General features: G+C 38.9%; 1 protein-coding gene across 1 annotated transcript in view; it reads right to left on the bottom strand.

Annotated features, from left to right (window-relative positions):
• Positions 1 to 21,247, bottom strand: part of FCHSD2 (FCH and double SH3 domains 2) — a gene marked incomplete at both ends in the record, with an annotated part of 167,780 nt that overhangs the window by 51,104 nt on the left and 95,429 nt on the right. Inside the window, 3 exons of the mRNA XM_082012210.1 lie at positions 18,442 to 18,570; positions 18,996 to 19,050; positions 20,841 to 20,974. Coding sequence (XP_081868336.1) covers positions 18,442 to 18,570; positions 18,996 to 19,050; positions 20,841 to 20,974 — 318 coding nt within the window. The remainder of the gene's footprint in view (positions 1 to 18,441; positions 18,571 to 18,995; positions 19,051 to 20,840; positions 20,975 to 21,247) is intronic.

Genomic DNA, 21,247 nt, shown 5'->3' on the forward strand with positions numbered 1-21,247 from the left:
CCTGTGAACATCTGGAATTTAGCAGGATCCCACAAAAGGGAAACAAAACTACCCTAAAGAAGATCCATCTGGACAGAGCGAGGAAGGCCTCTCTCTAATTTGGGGCAGGCAGCTGCTACTCAAAACGCAGAGCTACGAGAGCTGGAAGCGGTCCCAAAGAGGCAGGTGTAAAAAGGAGGATGGGACTGAAACGCTTGGTTTTTCTTAGATGACTGCTGCTATGCAGCTACCTGGGGTGGGAACAGGGAAAAAAAGTTTTCTAAATAATGACTGAGTTACACCAGCATTTGTTCCTTACCCAAGAGGTGCATTCCTGTGCAGGATACTGTTCATCTGCTCATGCTGGTCCCTTCGACGCTTTGTAAAGGTGAAATACTGCAGCAAAACCACTCTACTACTTGAATTTCCCAATTAAAACTGCTTTTGATTGCTTCCCCTGTAACACGGCATCTTCAGTTCGACTCTGGAAGGGTTTCAGTAGATACCAACCCTAAGGTACAGGTGGACAGCCAAGTGACCTGGGCACCCCAGCTGCCCTCAACGCCTGCAGCCTGTAGTTTCTTTAAATGTTGAGCATAGTCAGACACAAAGTATCAGCAAAAACAAACAAAAAGGGTAGTAACTTCTAGATTTTTTCCTTTGCTAGCCCTTACCACACATAGAGCAAACTCTTCCACCTTCCCAGCTACCAACCTGCTCATATTTCCTCGAAATGAAGAAGGTTTTGGCCCAATAACTCAAGAGTCCCTACAGAAAGATCCTCTGCCACCTCTCTGGCTTCTGTTCCTTCTTGCAGTTTCACAGAAAATAATTTTAAGGAATTTTTATAACTGTCTCATTGTACTGTTGCTGTCAAGCTAATTAGCTTCTCGTGTTTATCTCTTTTTTTTTTTCCTCTTCATTTTCTTAAATGAACAACCTGCATGGCTGCATGTTCTTCAGAAGTACATTCTTGAACAGCCAGCTGTACAAGGAAGCAAAAGATATTCCAGGGGCATATTTGATATGGATACGTGCTGAGACATATCCGTTCCGCTCAGGAGCAGAGAAACGATAAAAAATCTGGGAACGAGTGGACATAAAAAAGCAGACCAAAGGCATGAAGAGAATATGATGAAAAAGGCTGCAAAATGTATAAAGTGTCTATTTAGATCAAGGTTGCAGAAATGATCTTCATTTCCTCCTCTTTTCCCCCAGCTTAGAGAAGGAGCTTTCATCATCCAAACATGGGAAGAATAAACAGTAGAAGACAACAAGTGCCCTGACTTCTGTCTGCTTCCCTTTCAGCTCGGCGCTCATAAACACACTTTGCACTTTCCCTTACCCCAGAGTTTTGTATTTTCTAGTGTCAATAGTTTTGGGCTTGTCTGCAAGTTTTTTGTTTGGTCTCATTAGTCACTTGATGATTGTTCTGCACATCATTTTGTTCCTTTACAATTTACGCAGGGTCATTGTTTTTAATGACAAAACCTTTGTCGCTGCTGCACTGAAGCCTACTGAGCACAGAGAAACACGGAATGGCTGTCAACAGATGCCCATCACCCTCCCCCAATCCAGAGACAAAGTCCCTTTAAAACAATTACAAGCAAAATTAATGATAATATCACGCACCCCTTCTAGATTTGCCTCCATGGGTCTCATGGCAGTGCCCTGCAGTTGTCACATTTAACAATAAGGGTCTGGTAGGTGAACACAGGCACCAAAGGAAATCTCCTTTATAATTCTTTGCCCCACAAGGCAGCCAGCCATGAGAGTTACCTGATGAAGACAGCATTGAATTAACACTTCAGGGTTCAGGAACAGTTCCACTTAAATCAGTGGGAATACCCCAATGTAAAATTGCCATAAGAATAGAAAAATCAAATCTTCAAAAATTCTACTGTATAAGGCTTAAAAAAAACCCTGGAAGATGAAAACAGATTCCTTATAATCTAGAAGTACCCCTACTTTTCCCAAAAGTTTTTAAGTATCATCTCCGAAGACAACTTGGACGTATTTTGCTTTTTCTTTCATAGCACCGGAATAAATCCCAAGGGAATCCTTCTTCTGACATGACTAATTTTCATTAAATTGCACTTCTGCAATTGTCTTTGCTTTTGTACTTCCTCATTCTTGGGGAAAAAACAGTATTTCCTGGCTTGAATCCAGCACACAGAACAAGGCTTTGTATTCAGATACTTTCATATCTGAAGAGTATTCTATACTGTTCTTGCCAATAATATTTGGCTTCCTTCACATGGAAAAATGCATATTTAGATGGTTCAGCATTTTGCCACTGATTTCTGCTATTCAAGGATTCTATGCTGACCACATCATCAGCATCATAACGACTGCTGAACAGCAGTGGAGTATGTGGTATGTCTAACATTGGCAGCTGGCTTTATATTTTTTCTTCAGTAGGAAAACGTACCCTACAACAAATTATTTTGTTGCTCAGTTTTAAAAATATATATTTTTTTACATAATTTGGAAGGGAGGTTAAAGAAATGTACTTTTGCTCAAGAACGCGCTAGAACCATGACGATTCTTAGCTCCTACAGGATTCAGTCACATACAAACACAGACCCATGTCCAAGAAAGCTCCTGAAATTTCCCCTTACTAGGGCTTCCACTGTGTCAAAGGTGTGGATTTACCAGCAAGTCTCCAGACAAGCCTTCATACTACAGATGAAACATCTTTCACTCAGACAAACTAGCTCTTCTGGGTCAATCTCAAAACCTTCTATGTTCTGCAAGAGTATAGATTAAGGAAGAGAAACCTTGAAGTGACACAAATGTGCATGTGAAAATGCATTTCATACCAAATGCCATGTTTTTTAATAGTTAAAAATGCTCCCTTGGCATATAAAATGCACTAAAAAAGTGTAAAAACAAAAAAATCAGATACTGATCATATGCATTCCCCATGAGCTTCTATCCTCTTTCTTGTATCCTTCCATTTTTTTAACCATCTATTTTGCCATTGCTGTTTTTAGTTTCTGTTCCGTTGATTCAATCTCTGTATCACCATTTTAACAGCAGTTAATATTTTTGTCCACTGTGCTTTTCATTTACGTCTTCAAATAAATCTGTTGAACAAAACCTTTCCTGCCCAACACAGGCTGTTGTTCCCAACTGCTATTTGGATTTATCACTTCAATTATGTTGGGGTGGTTTTTTTGTGTACATGGGTTTAAAGTTATCTGCCACTTCCAGCAAACTATTCAGTGAACAAACTTTTCAAAAGATGCTCACAGAATAGGTTTAGTGATGGCAATATTGCAATATTAAAAACTTCAATAAATTTAATCTATTACTGAGCATTTCAGATTCTTATCACGCCAAACAGACATAACCCGCAGTTTGATGTGGTCCTACGAATGTAGCATTTCACTGCCTAATCCACAGCACAAATGGGCTTTTCAGAATAATGAAGATATTTTCCAAGTCAAGTTCATTTTTTTTTTATTTTATTTTAACATATGAATTAATTAAACATTATGAAAAAGGCAGAACATATTTCATATAGTGAACCCCATATTTCTGAAAAAGCACTCTACTAAAGGATTCCTAAATACTCTTTACCAGGCACACTAAAATTTAAAGACCAAAATAAGTGAAACTATTTTAGGAATTTTTGTAATCTACACCAATGAGCAACATGTTCTTAAAAGGAAAATGGCTCAGAGTCACAGTACTGTCATTATTGTAATAATTATAGAATCATAGAACAATGAAAGAAATTATCTCGAACAATAAAGGAAAAAACATCAGAGGGGTATGCCAAAGGTATAGCAGCTGCACTGCAGCTGAGGAGATTAATCTGTGTTTCCCAAATATCGCTTGGGAATTCCACGTGACAATGATGTTTTATTGCTTTTAGTAGTCCATTCTCATTTATTCCCAGGGGATTCATGCTAACAATTTATGCATGCACTCCTTATAAGCACCAGTGGGTGAAGAGAAACACCATTGTAGTCTGAAGCCTGTAATTAAAAATATTACGAAAGGTTTGTCCCTTTTAAAGAGATTCCCCCCAACACAAAGCCTGGCACAAAAAAAAACCCACATTACAAAGCATATTCCTAAACAAGTACTGATGGCTTCATCGGTTGTACCATTTTCTCCAGAAGCTGACAGTATTTTATAAGCTCCTGCTGTTTGACGCACGACAGTGATGAGTAACAAAAATCAACAGAAAACTGAACAAAATGGGATCTGGTGGTGCTAAACTATCTTTTAATTAAGTAATTTCTTGAGCACTGCCTGACTGGAAACACGTAAATATATTTTACTCTCCTAATATTATTTGATGAGTGTAACTGCATTAAAGTAAGCTTCTTTTCGAACTTACTTCAACAGTGCTGCACACTCAATCATTAACGTGCAAACCTTGTACAAAAACCTACTTCGTTTCACAACAATATTGCTCAGATGTCCTAACGGCACTACATGGTCAGATGAGAGCAAGCAATGTTTAAATCACATAGGAAGAGATGTCTCAAGAATCTGGTAGGCTTGGGGTTTCTTTGATACAAGGCTATCTGTAATACCTAGTCTTTGCTATTAAATAGATTGAGACTTTGACCAAAGTTAATTCGACGAACATTGTCTCTGATATCCCTTTGTTTTGATGCAACTAGATAGCAAGGTCTGTGCTAAACGTGAATGTCAACAGATAGAATTTAATTAGAAACACTGATACCTGAAATCACATATGTATACCATAAAAATACACTGTAATAATCCAACTGAATGAATGCCCATTGAGAAGAGTGAAGCATGACAGAAGTGGGTCAACTATTAAAACTTGTTAAATTATTTGGGTATACACAGCCACAAATATTTGTGAAGATTTTATTTAGAAAAAAAGATGCTTCTCACTCATATGTGCCATCTTCTTTTTATCCACCTTTTCCTTAGGACTACACAACTTTTTTAATTCCTGTTTTACTAAACTGAATTCTAAATTAAATCACTGTATCTAAGGTCTAATATAAAACATTGAAGAATTTAATTAATAGAAGCAATTTAAAAAATTTATTTCTGATATTCTTTAGCTTGAACTAGAAACCTGTTTTCTACCTATGTTCACATATCTAGTTTTGTACTTCAGTCAAAAGTAGCTTCTCCAAATAAATTTAGGCACCCAAAAATCAGGATATTGTTATGAGTCTTTCAAACCAATTTTCTTCCAGTATCTTTCGATCATTTTCAGCTCCCATAATTTTGAGTTGTGAGAGATTGAAGCCCTTGAACCTAAGCATTTAAACTCTCCTCAAGTTTTTAAAATCCAGTTTTGTAAGATTTTTATAAGGTACAAATTGAAGGGTGCTGCTCGATGCTTCTGGACAATGCTGCTGCCAAGGGGGAAGCGAGTGCACACACAGCAGACGGGGTTCTGATGAACCAGCTGCACTGAACAGGTTCTTCCCATTAATGACGAGCAATGCTGCGTATACCAGAGAGACATTATTTCTTTTAATTAGCATTCAAATCCTATGAGCAGTTACCTTAGTGCTTCAAAAATCTGTAAAACATGACAAAATAATATCCTTGTCCACTTGGACTACACTACAGCTAGTCAGTTGTCCAGCAATGAATCTACTGGTAGGGAATATTTGCTCCCCTTCCACGACAAGGGAGTTTATTCCTAGCTATAAAACCTTTTTAGCAGAGGTGACAACTCGAACAGATGGAAATTTTTTCTTTCTGTATGAAAACTAGTAGGTAGATGGACAAACTGTATTGCAGGATTCCCCCTCCTCCCTTGACTGAGCTTTTCGGCCAGCTTTCCAATCAATTATCTCCCTAGCAATCTGTAAATGCTAAATAGGAATTTCTTGCTCCTAATGCCCTTCTGTGGCCTAGTTCCAATGGCTCACAGCTCAGCTCCATTCATTGCATACAATCATAGAATTGTTAAGGTTAGAAAGACCTCTAAGGTCATCAAGACCAACTGTCAACCCAACACCACCACACCCACTAAACCGTGTCCTGAAGCACCACATCCACACATTTTTTGAACACTTCCAGTGATGGTGACTCCACCACCTCCCTGGGCAGCCTGTTCCAATGCTTGACCACTCTCTCAGTAAAGAAATTTTTCCTAATATCCAATCTAAACCTCCCCTGGCGCAACTTGAGGCCATTTCCTCTTGTCCTAACTTCCCTGCAGACCAGCTCACAGTGAAGGAACAGTTCTCTCTTTCGATACCAGTTGCAGACCCCATTCATTGCTGATGGAGCCCTAAGCTATTTACTGACCTCTCAAAAGGAGCCAAAACCCAATGCCATGTGCTGCCTTCTGAGCGTGCACTGTGAGCCACGGCATCCGTAAAGGCTCAGAAGCATGAGCCCAGAACTCAACGGCAGGAAGAGATCCCAAGGCAAGAAAGCGTTTGAAAGGCTGCACCAAAAGTACAGCTCCAACAGCCGCTGTCCACGTAGGCTATGACACTTGATGACCAGCTCCTCACCTCCATCCATCCACACCAGCAAACATCTCCACTGTCACCAAATGGACTCATGTTGAAACAGAGAAGCAAAGCTTTTGAAGCTGAAAGAATAAAACGTGTCTCACAACTTGACAGCCGTGCCCTATGTAGACCTTCTCAATTCTCTAAAAACTCTTACCAGGTTTGCCTCCCCCCAGGGTGACACTGAGATGCAAAAAAAGAATAAATTAGAAACCATTTTTCCAATAACTTTTCTTAGGATCTAATTATGCTTCAAATTCAGTCTGACGTTTTCCATCTTATAGGGCTTGTGCTATTTTGGGTCTTATCTCCTTCCTGTAAGTCCTCTACCTCTTTCACAAGTTAAGTCACTCGGAAATGCTTCCTCCTGGCTGTTGACCTACAAGACACCACATCAGTCCTCAGTCTCCATCAAAAGATGGTCATTATAACACGTTTTGCCGCCTTCTAAACTGTTTTCCATGTTCCTTGAAGACAACAAAATCTATAGCAAGACTTTTCTTGAAACACTTTTAAAAATTTTTCTACCATTCCTAGAGGCTTTTGTAGGCAATTAAAAACAGCTCATCTTTGCCACTAGCTCCAATGCATCCAGATAACCACTTTCAATTTGCAACCTATATTGGCTGAGTTTCATCAAAAACGAAATACCTAGTTGTCCAGCTGTCTTGCTAGAAGCAGCAGTTTTTCACAGAAACCTTTGGATTTCACTTTGAATCATCCAACCGAGCATCTGAACATTTTCAGTACCAGCTCCATTATCACTTCAGTCCTAAATAACCACTCTGGGGGCACAGGACAGCTCGTTTCTCATATAGAGAAGTCCTACGGACCGCCGTTCAACTTCTACATATTATTAGTCCACAGAGTAAGTTGAATAAATATCTCATTTAACAGGACAAAACCTGTGCACAGACATTCAATTTTAAAAACGGTTCCATGAGCTTTTCACATAGTTTCAATGTAAATATGTGTAAATTCCAAGTAACTCACTGAAACGTTGGGTGATTACAAATAATAGCAGATAAAAATGCTGAAGAAAAAAGTATCTCTTCCTTTGCATCTTCAATTCTTCAAGTGAATCTGGAGCTGCTAAAAACAAAAATCCCAACCAAACAAAAGCCCACGAATGATCTGTTCGGGATGTGTGTCTCCATGACTTCTAAAATAGGAATGTTGCATGTTTCTAGTTAAAACTTTTCAACGTAGCCCCACCTGCCTCCCAACCAGAGCACACCAGGTGCTTCCTGAGCTTGGTTATTTCTCCGCGCTAAGAAGACTCGAAGGCATGCAGGCTGCTTTCTGGCAGAGCGAAGTATTTCGGGAACCATTCTTATTGTATTACAGCGTGGCTTTGAAACAAGATGGCAAAGTTTCATTTCCTGTTCAAAATGGGTAGTTTTATGACATTTGACAGAAAAATCTTGAAGCCTGATCCAAATCCTAAATGGTTTCTATAAAAAAAAAAACTTTAAAAGCCAAAAAAAAAGAAGTTTTAAAGTTTTCTGTTAACTCCTTAAGCTAGATTTCTCAACAAGACAGCCAGATTCCTGTCAAGTACCTCCTTCCCGATCTTAACCCGTACACTGCTTTCCTTGTGCCCTCTTCCTAGCAGTAATTTTGAATTTTGTTGGCTTTCCAGTCATTTTCCTTGTTCTACTGCATTTAATTCAGTCTTCATCACTGATTATTTCTCTTTATTCCTTCCCAAGTCGCTCCCACTCACTGCACCAACAATACCAGCCTCCGCATATAAATACATTCATGACTTCTTCTATGTAACCTCCGATACAGGAAATACCTTTCACAAGCATCTGTAAAATCACACTACATTTTTTCGCAATCAACCCCTTTCTAAAGTTATTCCTGTCAAAATGCCAAAGGAAAACTTGCTGACAAGTCAGAAGCATTATCAAGAAATAGTTTTATTATCTCATGAAAAATTATTATTGTTTTAAGACCATTAAGTCAGTTGCCCTGATTTATGTATTAGGCTTTGCTATGCTCTGTCTTTACACTATACACTCCCCACCCATGTGGAATAAATACTTAGCCCCCGGCAAATAAACAGCCTTTTTGGACCAAATGCTTAAACAGGGAATTGACTTGTGGTTAAAACACGAGGTGAGACAGAAGTGATCGTCATCAGGCAAATGTGACCGTCACTCAGTTTTTCATCTGTTCAACAGAAATAGTTGTGATTCAGACGCACTCTTTTGTCTCGAATTAGCTTGGAAAGGCTGTGTGATGAGTAACGTGATCACAGAATCATTACGGTTGGAAAAGACCTTTAAGATTATCAAGTCCAACCGTCAACCCAACACCACCATGCCCACTAAACCATGTCCCGAAGAGCCACGTCCACTTGTTTTTGAACATGATGGCGATGGCAACTCCACCACCTGGAGTGGATCTTTCAGGGTGCGAGTGGTGGATTTGAAATTGAAAATACTAGATGTTACCATAGCTAGTGGTGGCAGTACCACTTACTGTTAAGGCCATCTGAACTTCCCTTGCTTGTGACTTTGCTAAAATTACCACCAGAAGTGGTTGTCTTTCTGGTGGGAAGCCTCTTTTCACTTCCCTGTAAATGTTTACTCACAGTCAGCCAGAAAATAAATGCTCAAAACTGTAGTTAGCACATATTCTGTAGACTACGATGGAACTAAAGTTCTCCCAAGCAGCACTTAGGTATCAACTGGGAAATGTGATATATGAGCATTTAAGAAAAAGGCTAAACAAGAGAGCGCAATTTTGAATTAATTATTCAATAATTTATGTGGATGCATAATCACGCTACAAACAGGGCCTTATTAAAGGAATTCATTTCCTCAAGGTTTTATGTGCACATATGCAAACAGACTGATGTCCCCAGAAGGAAAAGCAGCGTGGTCTCAGCTACTGTGAAGCCTACAATGAGCATCTTCTGGAACACAAGTATCATGTGTTGGGCAACTGCCTCCCTCCACTCGTCCTCCATTCGTAGGAATGAACATGAGAAAGCAATGCACACTTATCGACCGCCTGTAAAGGAAAGTTCCTGTGCCCATCTGATACTGTAGATAAAGCAATCTATGGCTGCCTTAATTGTAATTACAAAATATTTGTGGCTTGCAGCTGACAAGAACGGGAAGTGAAACAATACTTCTTTGACTTACATAAATTCCCTCTAAATTTTAAAGGGAGTATTACAGGATCTTAAAAGAATAGCTAGTCCTGAATTAATAAAAGATTTATAGAAGAAAATGGAAACCTCTAGTGACTTCAAAATTATTTTATCTTAATGCTATTTTTTCATTTAGGAAAGAACCTCGATTTTAGAAAAGTAATTCCCTGGGTGCTTCTAAATCATTATAAAAAGCCTAAAACAATAACGTGTACGTAAAATGATTTCTTACAGCGATAACATTAGTTCTGCTTGTTCTGGAGTCTACAGAAATATGCACTCATGCAAATGTTAACCTTTTATTTGTACAGGACACACACAGGGCAGCCACTGCTAGGATAACATTCCTGAGACAATTTAAGACCTTCAGCGAACATGTCAACTTACTTTTCAAATCAAATGGAGTCACCAGAGGAAAGAACCATTTGCCATACACATCCTATTAATTTCTGGGAATAAACTATTAACTGAAAACCACAAAGTCCTCAATGTTGGGTCATTTTTATAAACACTGCCAGCTTCAGCTGAATCTCATTTGTGCAAGTCATGTTTGGAGCCTGTATTTACATTTGTTTTAAATGATCATTAAAAGTGCAGGGTAAAAGTGGTGGATGACTATGCTGAAAACAGATGTCAACTCAGCTTCACAAGAGCTCCCAACAATGCTAATAAAGAAAAAAGAGGGTTCATCAACACATGAATATTCTAGCGCTGTGGGCTCATGCAGTTACTCCAGTTATTGGCAGAAAAAAACCCCAGAAACTAGAAGTCTGGGGTTCCCAAGCAGAATCTTCTTAACAATAAATGTCATTTCATGAAATCATAGAATAGTTTAGGTTGAAAGGGAGATATTGGTCCAACCTCTGCTCAGAGCAGGACCAAATGGATCTGGTTGCTGAAGGCCGTGTCCAGTCAAGCTCTGAACGTCTCCAAGGGATGACATTCCTCCCCTTCCTGAGCCCCTGCTTCTGTTTGACCACCGTCATGGCAAAACCTTTTCCTTATATTTAATCAGAATTTCCTGTGTTCCAATTTTTTCCCTGCCCACCATGCCATCATTTAAAAAAACCAAAAAAAACCCCCAAAAAAGCCTGGCTCAGTCTTTCCACACACTCCTCACCAGGTAGTTATAGATCATTAAGATTAATATCTCCCTTTCTTTTTTCAGGCTGAGCAAACTCAGTTTTTTCAGCATCTCCTTCTTCATCACGTCCTCCGGTTGCTCTCGGTGTCTCTCCCCTTGCAATGGCTCAACCACTACCCACATTAATCCCCCTGACTGCCACCTGACTCCTCGGAAGCCAACAGTTCTCTTTACTCTCTCAGAACCCTTTAAGACGGCACTTAAAAACAGGCAAGGATGTGAAAAAGGTACACATCCCCTGTAATTTTAAAAAGCGATCTCTTGAGTTAAAAAAGCAATGCTGTAACATGTCTCGGTATCATCACCCATGCATAAGCAAATATCTGTTCCAGGGAAATTACGTAACATGAAGTTTCTATTTAAACCTGCCATATCACCGTAAGAACTCCGGTCAAGAACAAGAGCCAAATTATACAACTGCACTTCCTCATGTCAAGCCAACTGGAAAGTACAGAAGAAACAGAAAAGAGGACTGATACTTACAACAATATAAAAACCTTACTGAAACCACAAAGACAAAAAATAGCAAAGCACTATAAAATAGCTTTTGACCCTACTCCTCCAATGCAGTCCTCAAACACCAAAGACCACACCGAGTACAATATGAAATACAACTTTTTTAAGATAGCAGAGAGCTTTATTTAGAAATATCTGCTGCGACTGTTCGCTACCTTATCGAGAATTTTTCATTGTTCACAAAAAACGCATCACTATCTGTAAACAGTTCCCCAACATGGCCGCCAATTGTTTCGTGGGGTTTCTTTTTAGGTTTTTGCTTTTTGTTTTTTGTTTTTTTTTTTAAACTATACCCTACAATACCATTCAGGATCCTTAGAGACTGTTTAGCTACAAAGGTGACTGTATGTTTGGCATCAACCATGGGAGCTCAAAAGATGACCTAGCTCTACAAAATACCTTTGAAATCTTAAGGTAGAGTTTCTTTAAAGATTTCAACTTTGAAATACAAGCATTAAAAGGGAAACCCTTGAGAGCAACAGATTTTGAAAACATACCAGAGAAACACAATAAAATACCTCAATAAAATATTTTACGTTGTGTCAAAAGTCCTTGGTCCATGCGAAGCTCGAACAACTGACTCCTGAGCCCCACAATTCACGTGCACACACGTGCACCCACCTGCCACAGGCTGCAATGGAATAAACTGCTGAGCCGTGGCTCATGTCATCTATAAAAGTCTAGAGTTTGAAATCAATGTAAGTTTTAGTTCTCTCTAAAAATAATCCAAGAGTTATTTAAAACGCTCATGACGCCTCCCTTTTCTTTAGATCAACATTTCCTCATTATAAGCTGCTTTATAAAAGTCGTATTCTGAGATGGTTCACAAGAGGGAACTTACAGAGGAGTTAAGAGTAGAGAAGTAAAAAATGAAACAATAGTTAAAAAAAAGTTATTAAAAAATAATAATAAATTTTCTAAAAAGAAAAGTATCAAAACAGCCCGGAATTTACTTCAAGCATCATCTTACACTTCCTTCTGACCTGCGTTTAAACTTGTGCAGAAGCCTGAGCGCCAGGCAGACAACAAACACTTAACAGGGTTTGCAGGCTGTACCTCAGCAATCAGGTGGTGGCAACTGTTCTGGTATCTCAGGATACTGGCAAAGAATAAAACATTCCGATGCCTTAGTCTATGCCTTTTTTTTTTTTTTTTTAAATCTGACTCCAGAGATTGAAATGCAGAGCTCAGGTCTGTGGCACAACTTTAGTATATCCAGGTGTAAATTCTGGTCATAAAGGACAGATACAGAAAAAGGCAATAGGATTCAAATTTTTTCTGAAGGGAAATCTAGAATGGTTTTGCTTCTCACTCACTGATGGAATTGGTAAACTAGAATGGCGCTGTAGAAGTAATTCTCCATTCTTTTAAAAAAAACTGGAAGCATGTTGTATTTTCTTTCTAAGCATCTCTGGTTTGTTTGTGATGGCTTTCACAGTTACAAACACAGCAGAGTGAATGATTTTTTCTTTTTTGCATAAAAATGCTGCAGACAAAAGTAGCATACTCTAAACTACTCAAAATTATCAGAAGCTGTATGTCAGCAGGAATCCTGCTAATGAAGATGTCGATTTATTGCCTGTACAGAAAACTAAATAAGGCCATGACGTATATTTGTGATTCATTTGTCACAGGACAGAACAACAGCAGCATTTCTGAGTCAGATACAAGGAGCAAAACCTTCTGAACGTAGAGTAACCCAAGGTGTCTCTAGCCCAACACACATTATGCTTTCCTGACAGCAGTTCCACAAATACTTTGTGCCAGCACAAACCAACACTGTTACTGCAAAAATATCACCACCCCTCCTTTCTCTTAACAATGCTATGAACTTTTATTGGATTTTATTACTTATAAACCACCGATGAACACGCTATCGTCAAGCCAAGTATGCATTAACGTACCACATTCAGTTCAACGCGCACAGGGTGCAACAACCAAGCTTTGACGTACACATCCTATAATACACTTCAGTGTTGTGCCCTCTTCACTAAGCAGGGGTCAAGGGACGTGTGTAGCAAAAGAGTTCTTGACAGCTGGGTACTATAAAACCAAAGGCATAATTATAAAATTACAACTTGGTTAAATGTGCATGAAAGCCTTTAAGAAAAAGTCACACAAATTGCCACCTTTGGATCAAACGCCGCTAAGTGAGACCTAGGTTTCAGCAAATTAAATCAAAAGTAATTTAATACAAGAAGAAAACAGATAGCAAAAGGCAGCCCAGACGGTTTGTTTTAATCCACTATTTATCAATGTATACAAGTTGATGCCAAAGTTAAGAACAAAATTTCCAGTTTTCGAGGAAAGCGAGCGCTGTCTGCACACACAGATGGTCCAACGTGATGGTTTCAGAGCGCGCTACGCTACAGCTCAAACCCAAAGCCAGCGGCAGGCAGCGTTTCATGGCCACAGGCCGGTTGTGTTCCAGCCAAGCCAACCCCAGCTTCAAGCGAGCCAGAGGCCGACGACTGTCTCACTAGCAAAACCCCCACAGCACAATCCTCATTCTGGAAACAATAACCTGATTAAAACTAAAACTATGAATAAACTGTTTATGAGGGATGCAAACACAAACAGTCTCCGAAACATTTGTAAATAAGCACGAGTTTTACTTTCTTACACAGTAATACAGCCAAGTCTCAGCTGAAATGTCTCCACCTGTTTTTTCCATTTTTAAAGTTTTTATCATCTTTCAAGTTTCTAACAACTAGAAAAACACGGGAAGCTTCAACTCTTTAGTGAAATCCATACTGATGCACTCCAAAGGAGCAGTACCAAGCAGCCATCAGTTTACACCTAAATGTCATTTAAAACAACTGTCCTAGACAAAGGATATGTAAGATTTGTCCCTAAAACAGAAAAAAATTACTTTTCCACTTTCCGCATGACTTCTAATGGCTCTACCGTATTCAGATGAGGAGTAGGGAGATTTTGAAGGCAGTGGAGGCAGTTTATTTTTCAAGTCTGAAGGTTACTATACTAAGAATTAACATTCTGAAGTATTATTTAGATAAAGGATTTATCTACCGGTTACTGAATAACTTTGAAAACCAGTCTGAAAATAATTTAAAATTTATATCTCTGCCACATAGAAGAATAGCTACCCTGACAAAAAGGTGAGGTAATAAACCTGATTTCAAACAAACTAATGAAACTGGTACTACAGTCATATCTCACTGTATAGATGGTGTGGGTTACAGGAATCTCACCTGGTCTACAGAGGGCATATAATCACCGATTTGCAGAGCTCATCCTGAAAGAGTAGACCCTAAATAACCCAGTAAGTCCTATGATCTTTGAGATGCTACTGATTCCATTCAACAATCCTAACCTGCTCCTTGCAGAAGTCAGTCTTCCAGCTTGCTTTCAAAAGGGGCAGCTGGTATGAGAAGTGAGTTTTTCAGGAATACTTATTTCTCTCTTTGAGAGTCTTGGTCAAGAAAGAACCAATAAAAGAAGCTGCAAGAAGACAGATAAAATCTGAACAGTTTAAGGAGAAACTTGATGTGATTTAGAAAAGTGGAGAGCCCTGCAAAGTTCAAACAGAAGAAGGTGTGTCAGCCTGATGGCAGCTAAATGGAGAACGACGTACAGATAGCAAGGTGGCCACCACTACAGGAATACCTAAGGACTTACTAATGTTAAGACGAAAGGCACATTTTTAGAATGTTAATCTCAACACAGAAAAGACACATTTCATTTAGACACTACAACTGTATTATAACATGTAACATACTGGGTCACGCAGCTACTCACCCTATTAAAACAAGAACGATGCTGCTAGAAAGGGTTTTAATATCCTTTCAAAATATCTCCCTTCCTTGTGATGTTATCTACAGGAAGGATGCGAAACATTTCATAGACAAAGTCTCCATTTCTTTATCCTTCATTCCATTTTTCAGGTCTCTTTCATAAACGGTAACGGCTGTTCAGAGTTCTTTATTCTGTAGGCAGGAATTTTCTCCCCAGCTGACTGCTTTTCTCTTTTTAACATGAATTTCATGCGCTATTTTCTTGCTTGGTCAACCAAAATTGTCAAGAACTTACTACACCTCTTGGTCATAAGCTTCACATTTGCTTATACTGAATGATTTTTCACCTTGAAATCATCACCAAATCATCACCTCTCTCTTCAGTTCCTTCTCCGTACTGTTTATGTTAAATCATGACACTAAATAAAATAATCATTTTCTCAGTACTTTAAGCAGCATGGTTCCCACACGCATTTCAGAAGGAGGAGATAGGTAAGAGAGAAACCGGGACCTTGCCAGCAGATCTCCTTCCCTTATAAACCCCAAGTATTTACTTTAATCCCACATCTTCTGTATCTCTTCATCAGTTATTAATCTATGAGAAAACCCTCACCGCCCTACCTGTAACAACGTCGTTCTTTTACGTAAGCAGGGACTGAGTGGGAAGTTTGTTGAGAGCTCCTGGCAAATTCGAGACATTAAATCAGATGAATCACCCTTATCCCCAGGCTTACTGACTCCCTGAAGATCTCTTTTTGCAGGACACTTTTCCTCTTCAAAACATCATGTTGCTTGTTCCCACCGTATCGTACCTATCCGCGTGTGAACCGACTCCATTCAGCGCTGCACTTGTTTTATCAGCCTGCCTGGTAGGGAAGGGAGATTTCCTCATCTGTAATTCTCAGGGCCCCTCCTCGAGCCCTTTTCAAAGCTTGGGACACACTTGGTGCTTTCTGTTGGCACCGAGGCTGGTTTTAGCACCAGATTACACACTGCCATTTGTAATTTAAGCAGTTTGATGGTTGAATTTACATTAGAGCTCCTGGATGAATACAGCTGGAGCCCAGGTGACACATTACACTTGATTTTCCTGATGGTTTCCCCCTCTCTTCTAAAATACATTCAGGACCCATTTCAATTTGTGACCTTGCTTGTTGACTTATTCTCTCCCTTGCTCCCAAGAATGACCCCGTTGCAAGGACCTGTGGGTGTGCTCCCGCGTATTTTGGCTCCCAAACAACAGTTGCAAAAGCCCACAAATTTACAGTTCTTCATTAAGAACACAGTTGTTTCCTAGACAAGGAGATATTTCTCTCAAATACCCAAGAGAAATGCAGAAGAAGAACCCTCAATGTCGGCCTTTCCTTCCAAAGTAATCTGGCTCGATGAAAATACTTGCAACTCAGGTTTTCAGTAAACCACAATTGTTGATATAGAAGAATAGGCTGCACAGAGCAATTTCCATATTTAAAAAAAAAGTTCACTTTGGAAAATGCTTCAAAACAAGTTCTACAAAAGAAAGGACTGGCTAAGAGGGAGACCAGTAGCTGGGTAAAGAAACCACCAAAGATCAGCAGTGGCTTTAGCAACTGAACCCCGTGCACGTAGAACACCTATGGACAATGGCACACATGCAGGGGAACAGCACCAGCATGACTTTAGTTTCCATCATTGTATTTTTCAGTGTTTCAAAAACGATTAACCGGTTTTTAGTTTGACGTTTCATTGCCATTTCTAAAAAAATGGGGTATCCGCAGGTTTCTCACGTCAAGAGTGGAAATCCCACACCATCAAAAAGATGTAAATGTTTATGGAAACTCAGAGATGAAGATCCTGCTAGGTCGTTATCTTCGTAACACACAGAAAGCAGAGCCAGACGCACAGAGGAAACAAGAATCCCTTTGCAGGGATTACATTACAGTGTCCTGAGACGAGGGCAGCCAGAACCCACCAGAGCCGGCCGTAATTTTACCTGGGCTATCCGCTCATTTTTTTCTTACTTCAAATGTCCTTTTTTGTGTGTTTTGTTGTGAACATATTAAATTCGCTTCTGCCATTACTTCCAAGTAAGAGCATTAACTGACGATAGCCCACCATGAATTAAGTACAGAATTATCGTATGTAAGCATCAATTAATAATTTTATCTCCAGTATTATAAGGGAACATTTACTTTATAACCATTTCCATGTACTACACATTTAGTCAGCACAAATAGTCATGTTTCACTAACAGAAAAGCACAACCACATATACACACAGAGCAAAGACAGGGCTGCTGCCTCAAGGACTATCGGCCCTACGTTGCCTCCGAGATACCCAGACCCGATTTAGCCCTCCAGGAAATCAGTTATTAGCACAGCAACGAATGTCCAACGCAAGCTGTGATTTACTCTAAGAAGCACGCACGTATTGCCACAGGGGTGGTCAACTTAGTCAAGATATAATGGAATTACATATAAAAATCCCTTGGAGGTTTTGTTTGGCGCTCTCACTTTCTACTTCTACTGCTTTTCATATCAATTTTTTTTTCCCCTGGTATGCAAAAGCATGCTGATAATATAGTGATTTGCTACAATACAGTGATAGTTCTTCAATAAAGCAATTTTAAATGCAAATTACAGACTTCTAAGTTGCCATGCCTGATTGCATCACCTGGAAATAGTCTGTAGATAGCAAATTTAAATAAACTTTGAAAACGTCAATATATGAAATGCACCTACACAAAGTGTGAATTAGCTTTAAAAAGCTGATTTTACAATTTATCTGTGACCATCTAATTCTAAGACACAGCAACAGTGTACATTTAAGTAATTATAGGATGATATTAAAAAAAAAACTGTGAGAAATCATATTTGAACTTTTTAAGTATGCCATTTCCTATGAGCTCAAGTGTCTACTCTTGGCTTGACTTGGCAAGCTGCCACGTGTGAGCGCAGCAATGCTGATTTGCTATTCTCTAAAATTCACAGTTCAAAATCAAGATACTTAATGATTATATCTTCATTAATCATATCACAAAGAAACGTTCTGATCAGATAATTTAATACAAAAAAAGGATTATGGGATATTGTACAGAAGTACAGAAGAACTAAAAAAATCTCCAGCTTAAGGTTGACTACAATAGGAAAATACTGGTCTTAGTTTTACAGATTTCATTCCTTTATCCAAGTTTTTCAGAAAAAAAGTGAATTAAAAAAAATTAAGCTGCCTGCTTAGCTTTGGGGATTGATAATTGTTACCAAGCATCCCGCACACTACCCACTGTGCTGCAGTCGTAGCTTTGCAGCAGAGTGGAAAAGTCAACATTGCTGTCACAAAGCAACCCAAGATTTTGTACTTTACTCATTTTGCATTCCAGATTTTCACACTTCCCAACTCCCAGACATAAATTAGCTTCCTTACCTTCATAATGTTTACTAAGTCTGTTTGATAATAGCGATCTTGGTGTGCATTAGCAGCTGCTAAAGTGAGAAGATAATCATTCCTTGCATGGATAGCCTTGGAATTACACTCGGATCGTCGTGCTTTTAACTACAAGAAGAAATGGAAGTAAAAGATAGGTGCCAGTGAGAAGTTAAATAACCAAACGTATTAACAGTAAATTAACATGCATATGTATGTATTAACATAGTCAAAACTTTAAGGGATTAACAGCTTAACATTTATGCCAATGGTAAGGGGATTTCTAATGTTTTCTTCTCTCACGCAGCTGGTAATTTCACATGTGCTTTTTAAAGGACAGTTGTAACTCTCACTAGAAAAAACTGTAAATTTGGTCATGTGTAATTCTGCACTCTGACTGCCGAAAGAGTCTGCTCTCGTCTCATCACTTGTCCTAACAATACATCTTCCGAAATGTCAGTCAGCTCTAGATTCCAGACAAATTTGGTCATATGCCTCATGAAATTAGCTGCAAAGCATGATTATAAGAAACACTAATGGCTTTTTATACTCACCTTTACACTTGCCTTCTGCAAGCTTATTCTTGACTGAAAAAGACTAAGTTTGGACCTGAAACAAAAATTAACAGAAGAGATTAGTGTCTTACATCCTTTCTACAAAAGTACAGGATAAACAGGCCGCTGCACTTTACTTCTGCAAAATTTTAATTTAATTAAGTTTTTATGCCTAAATTTTTATTTGTATAGTTTTAAGAAAAGCTTAAGGCTCAAGAAAAATATTACAAAGTATGCTGAGCTACATCAATAGTATCTTCATTGCATGTTCTGAAATCTTCCACACAGCTTACCCTGATTTTTGATCAAAATTTAAATACATCATGAAAGGGAAATTGCGTGGCAGCTGCAACTCAAGTTATTTTGGTGTTTGATGGATTTTGAGTTAGCCCTCCAGATACAGTGTGCTGTAAATTTAAGCTACTGGTCATCTGATGGAATATTAATGCAAATCATTAGTAATTATGTTCCAGCAAGCTGGAGGAGTACCCACGTACATACACATATTTTTAGAAGCAGAATTGGTCTGATTTTTACATTTGGATTAACGAAAGAGAAATTAGAGAAATGATTTATTAACTATTTGAAACACGGTGGTTAAAAAGTAAATAAGAAAACAAAATCAAGTAAATAGCTATTTTAATCTGGATGTTACCACAGTATGAACCTGGCCCTGAATTCCTAAGCCTGAGTTTTTGGTTGAGTTTTTTGTTGGTTTGGATTTTGTTTGTTTGTTTACTTTCTTTGGGAATTCTAGTTCTTCTCTTCACCATCCAGCCCTCATAAAGTGAAAGGCAGAAAAATTCTCTAATGAAACCATAATTTCTTTCATTCCCTAAGAACAACTCTGAGGAATTTCTCCAAATAAAAAAAAAAGATATAAACTTGCAAAAAAGGGTAAGGCAAACTCCCATAAGACAGGCCAAACTCCAAACTGAAAAGACATGAGTTACTTGTTTTCCTGGAAAGAAGGAAATCAACTTCTTTAGGATGTCTAGGAGCATAAAAACCTAGAGCCTCAGAAATTTCTCTCAAAAAATGGAAAATAACATCTCATCCCCTCTCCCCCTCCAAATAGACTGATACCAAATTTGAGACCTGTGAAGAGAAATAGAAGCAAGCAGTCTGTAATAGCAAAAAGAGTGCCAGCTCACACTTTGTCCTTTGAAAAAGTCAAATTAAAGCAGCTAGTTTAATTTCCTCCCTAAGGAAACCAGCTTAAGTGAGTTATACTTGACTAGCAGGGTAAAAGCATGCTTGAAATGGTTTCAAAAATGTATATAAGCAAAAAAGAAGAAAATTGGCACATGCTTATTGAAAAAATTATCACAGAATCACAGAATCATTAAGGTTGGAAAGGACCTTCAAGATCATCAAGTCCAACCGTTAACCCAATGCCACCATGCCCACTAAACCATGTCCTCGAAGCGCCACATCCACACGGTTTTTGAACACTTCCAGAGATGGTGATTCCACCACCTCCCTGGGCAGCCTGTGCCAATATTTGACCACTCTCTCGGTAAAGAAATTTTTCCTAATATCTAATCTAAACCTCCCCTAGTGCAACCTGAGGCCATTTCCTCTCGTCCTACCGCTAGTTACTTGAGAGAAGAGACCAACCCCCACCTCACCACAACCTCCTTTCAGGCAGTTGTAGAGAGCGATGAGGTCTCCCCTCAGCCTCCTCTTCTCCAGCCTGAACACCCCCAGTTCCCTCAGCCGCTCCTCATCAGACTTGTTAGAGATCTCTCTTCTAAAATAATACCAAGTGTAAAAACTAATACAAGTACAAATCTGCTTTATACGCACGCAATTATTTATACATATGCTATTATAAAAACATACTTGGCCTCGATATCAGCTTTCTCCCGCACTGCTTGAGCCATCTGTTCAGTCTCAAAATATTTCTTTTTGCCTTTAGCTAAATCTTTTACTGTCTCTTGTAATTCAGCCTGGATCCTTGCCAACTGGTCCACGCACTGAAAAAAAAAGCATGCAGGAAACAAAACATTCATGGTTTTTTTTCATCCAAATAATACTATCATCATCACTTTACTATTCTTCATTACACTTTATATGGAATGACGCGGTCTGCAAATCGCTCCTGGTCAATGATTCATGCCTGCCTTTTAAAGCTGATCAGAACATAAAACCGTAGTTCGTTCGTTCGTTCGTTCTTTCCTTCTTCTGCTGCTGTTTAACTATTCAAATTCAACGACAACTTGCAAATTAAGCATAAAAGTTCTGAAAGC

Source organism: Phaethon aethereus, assembly GCF_964289735.1.
Source record: "Phaethon aethereus genome assembly, chromosome: 1".
Lineage (NCBI taxonomy): Eukaryota > Metazoa > Chordata > Aves > Phaethontiformes > Phaethontidae > Phaethon > Phaethon aethereus.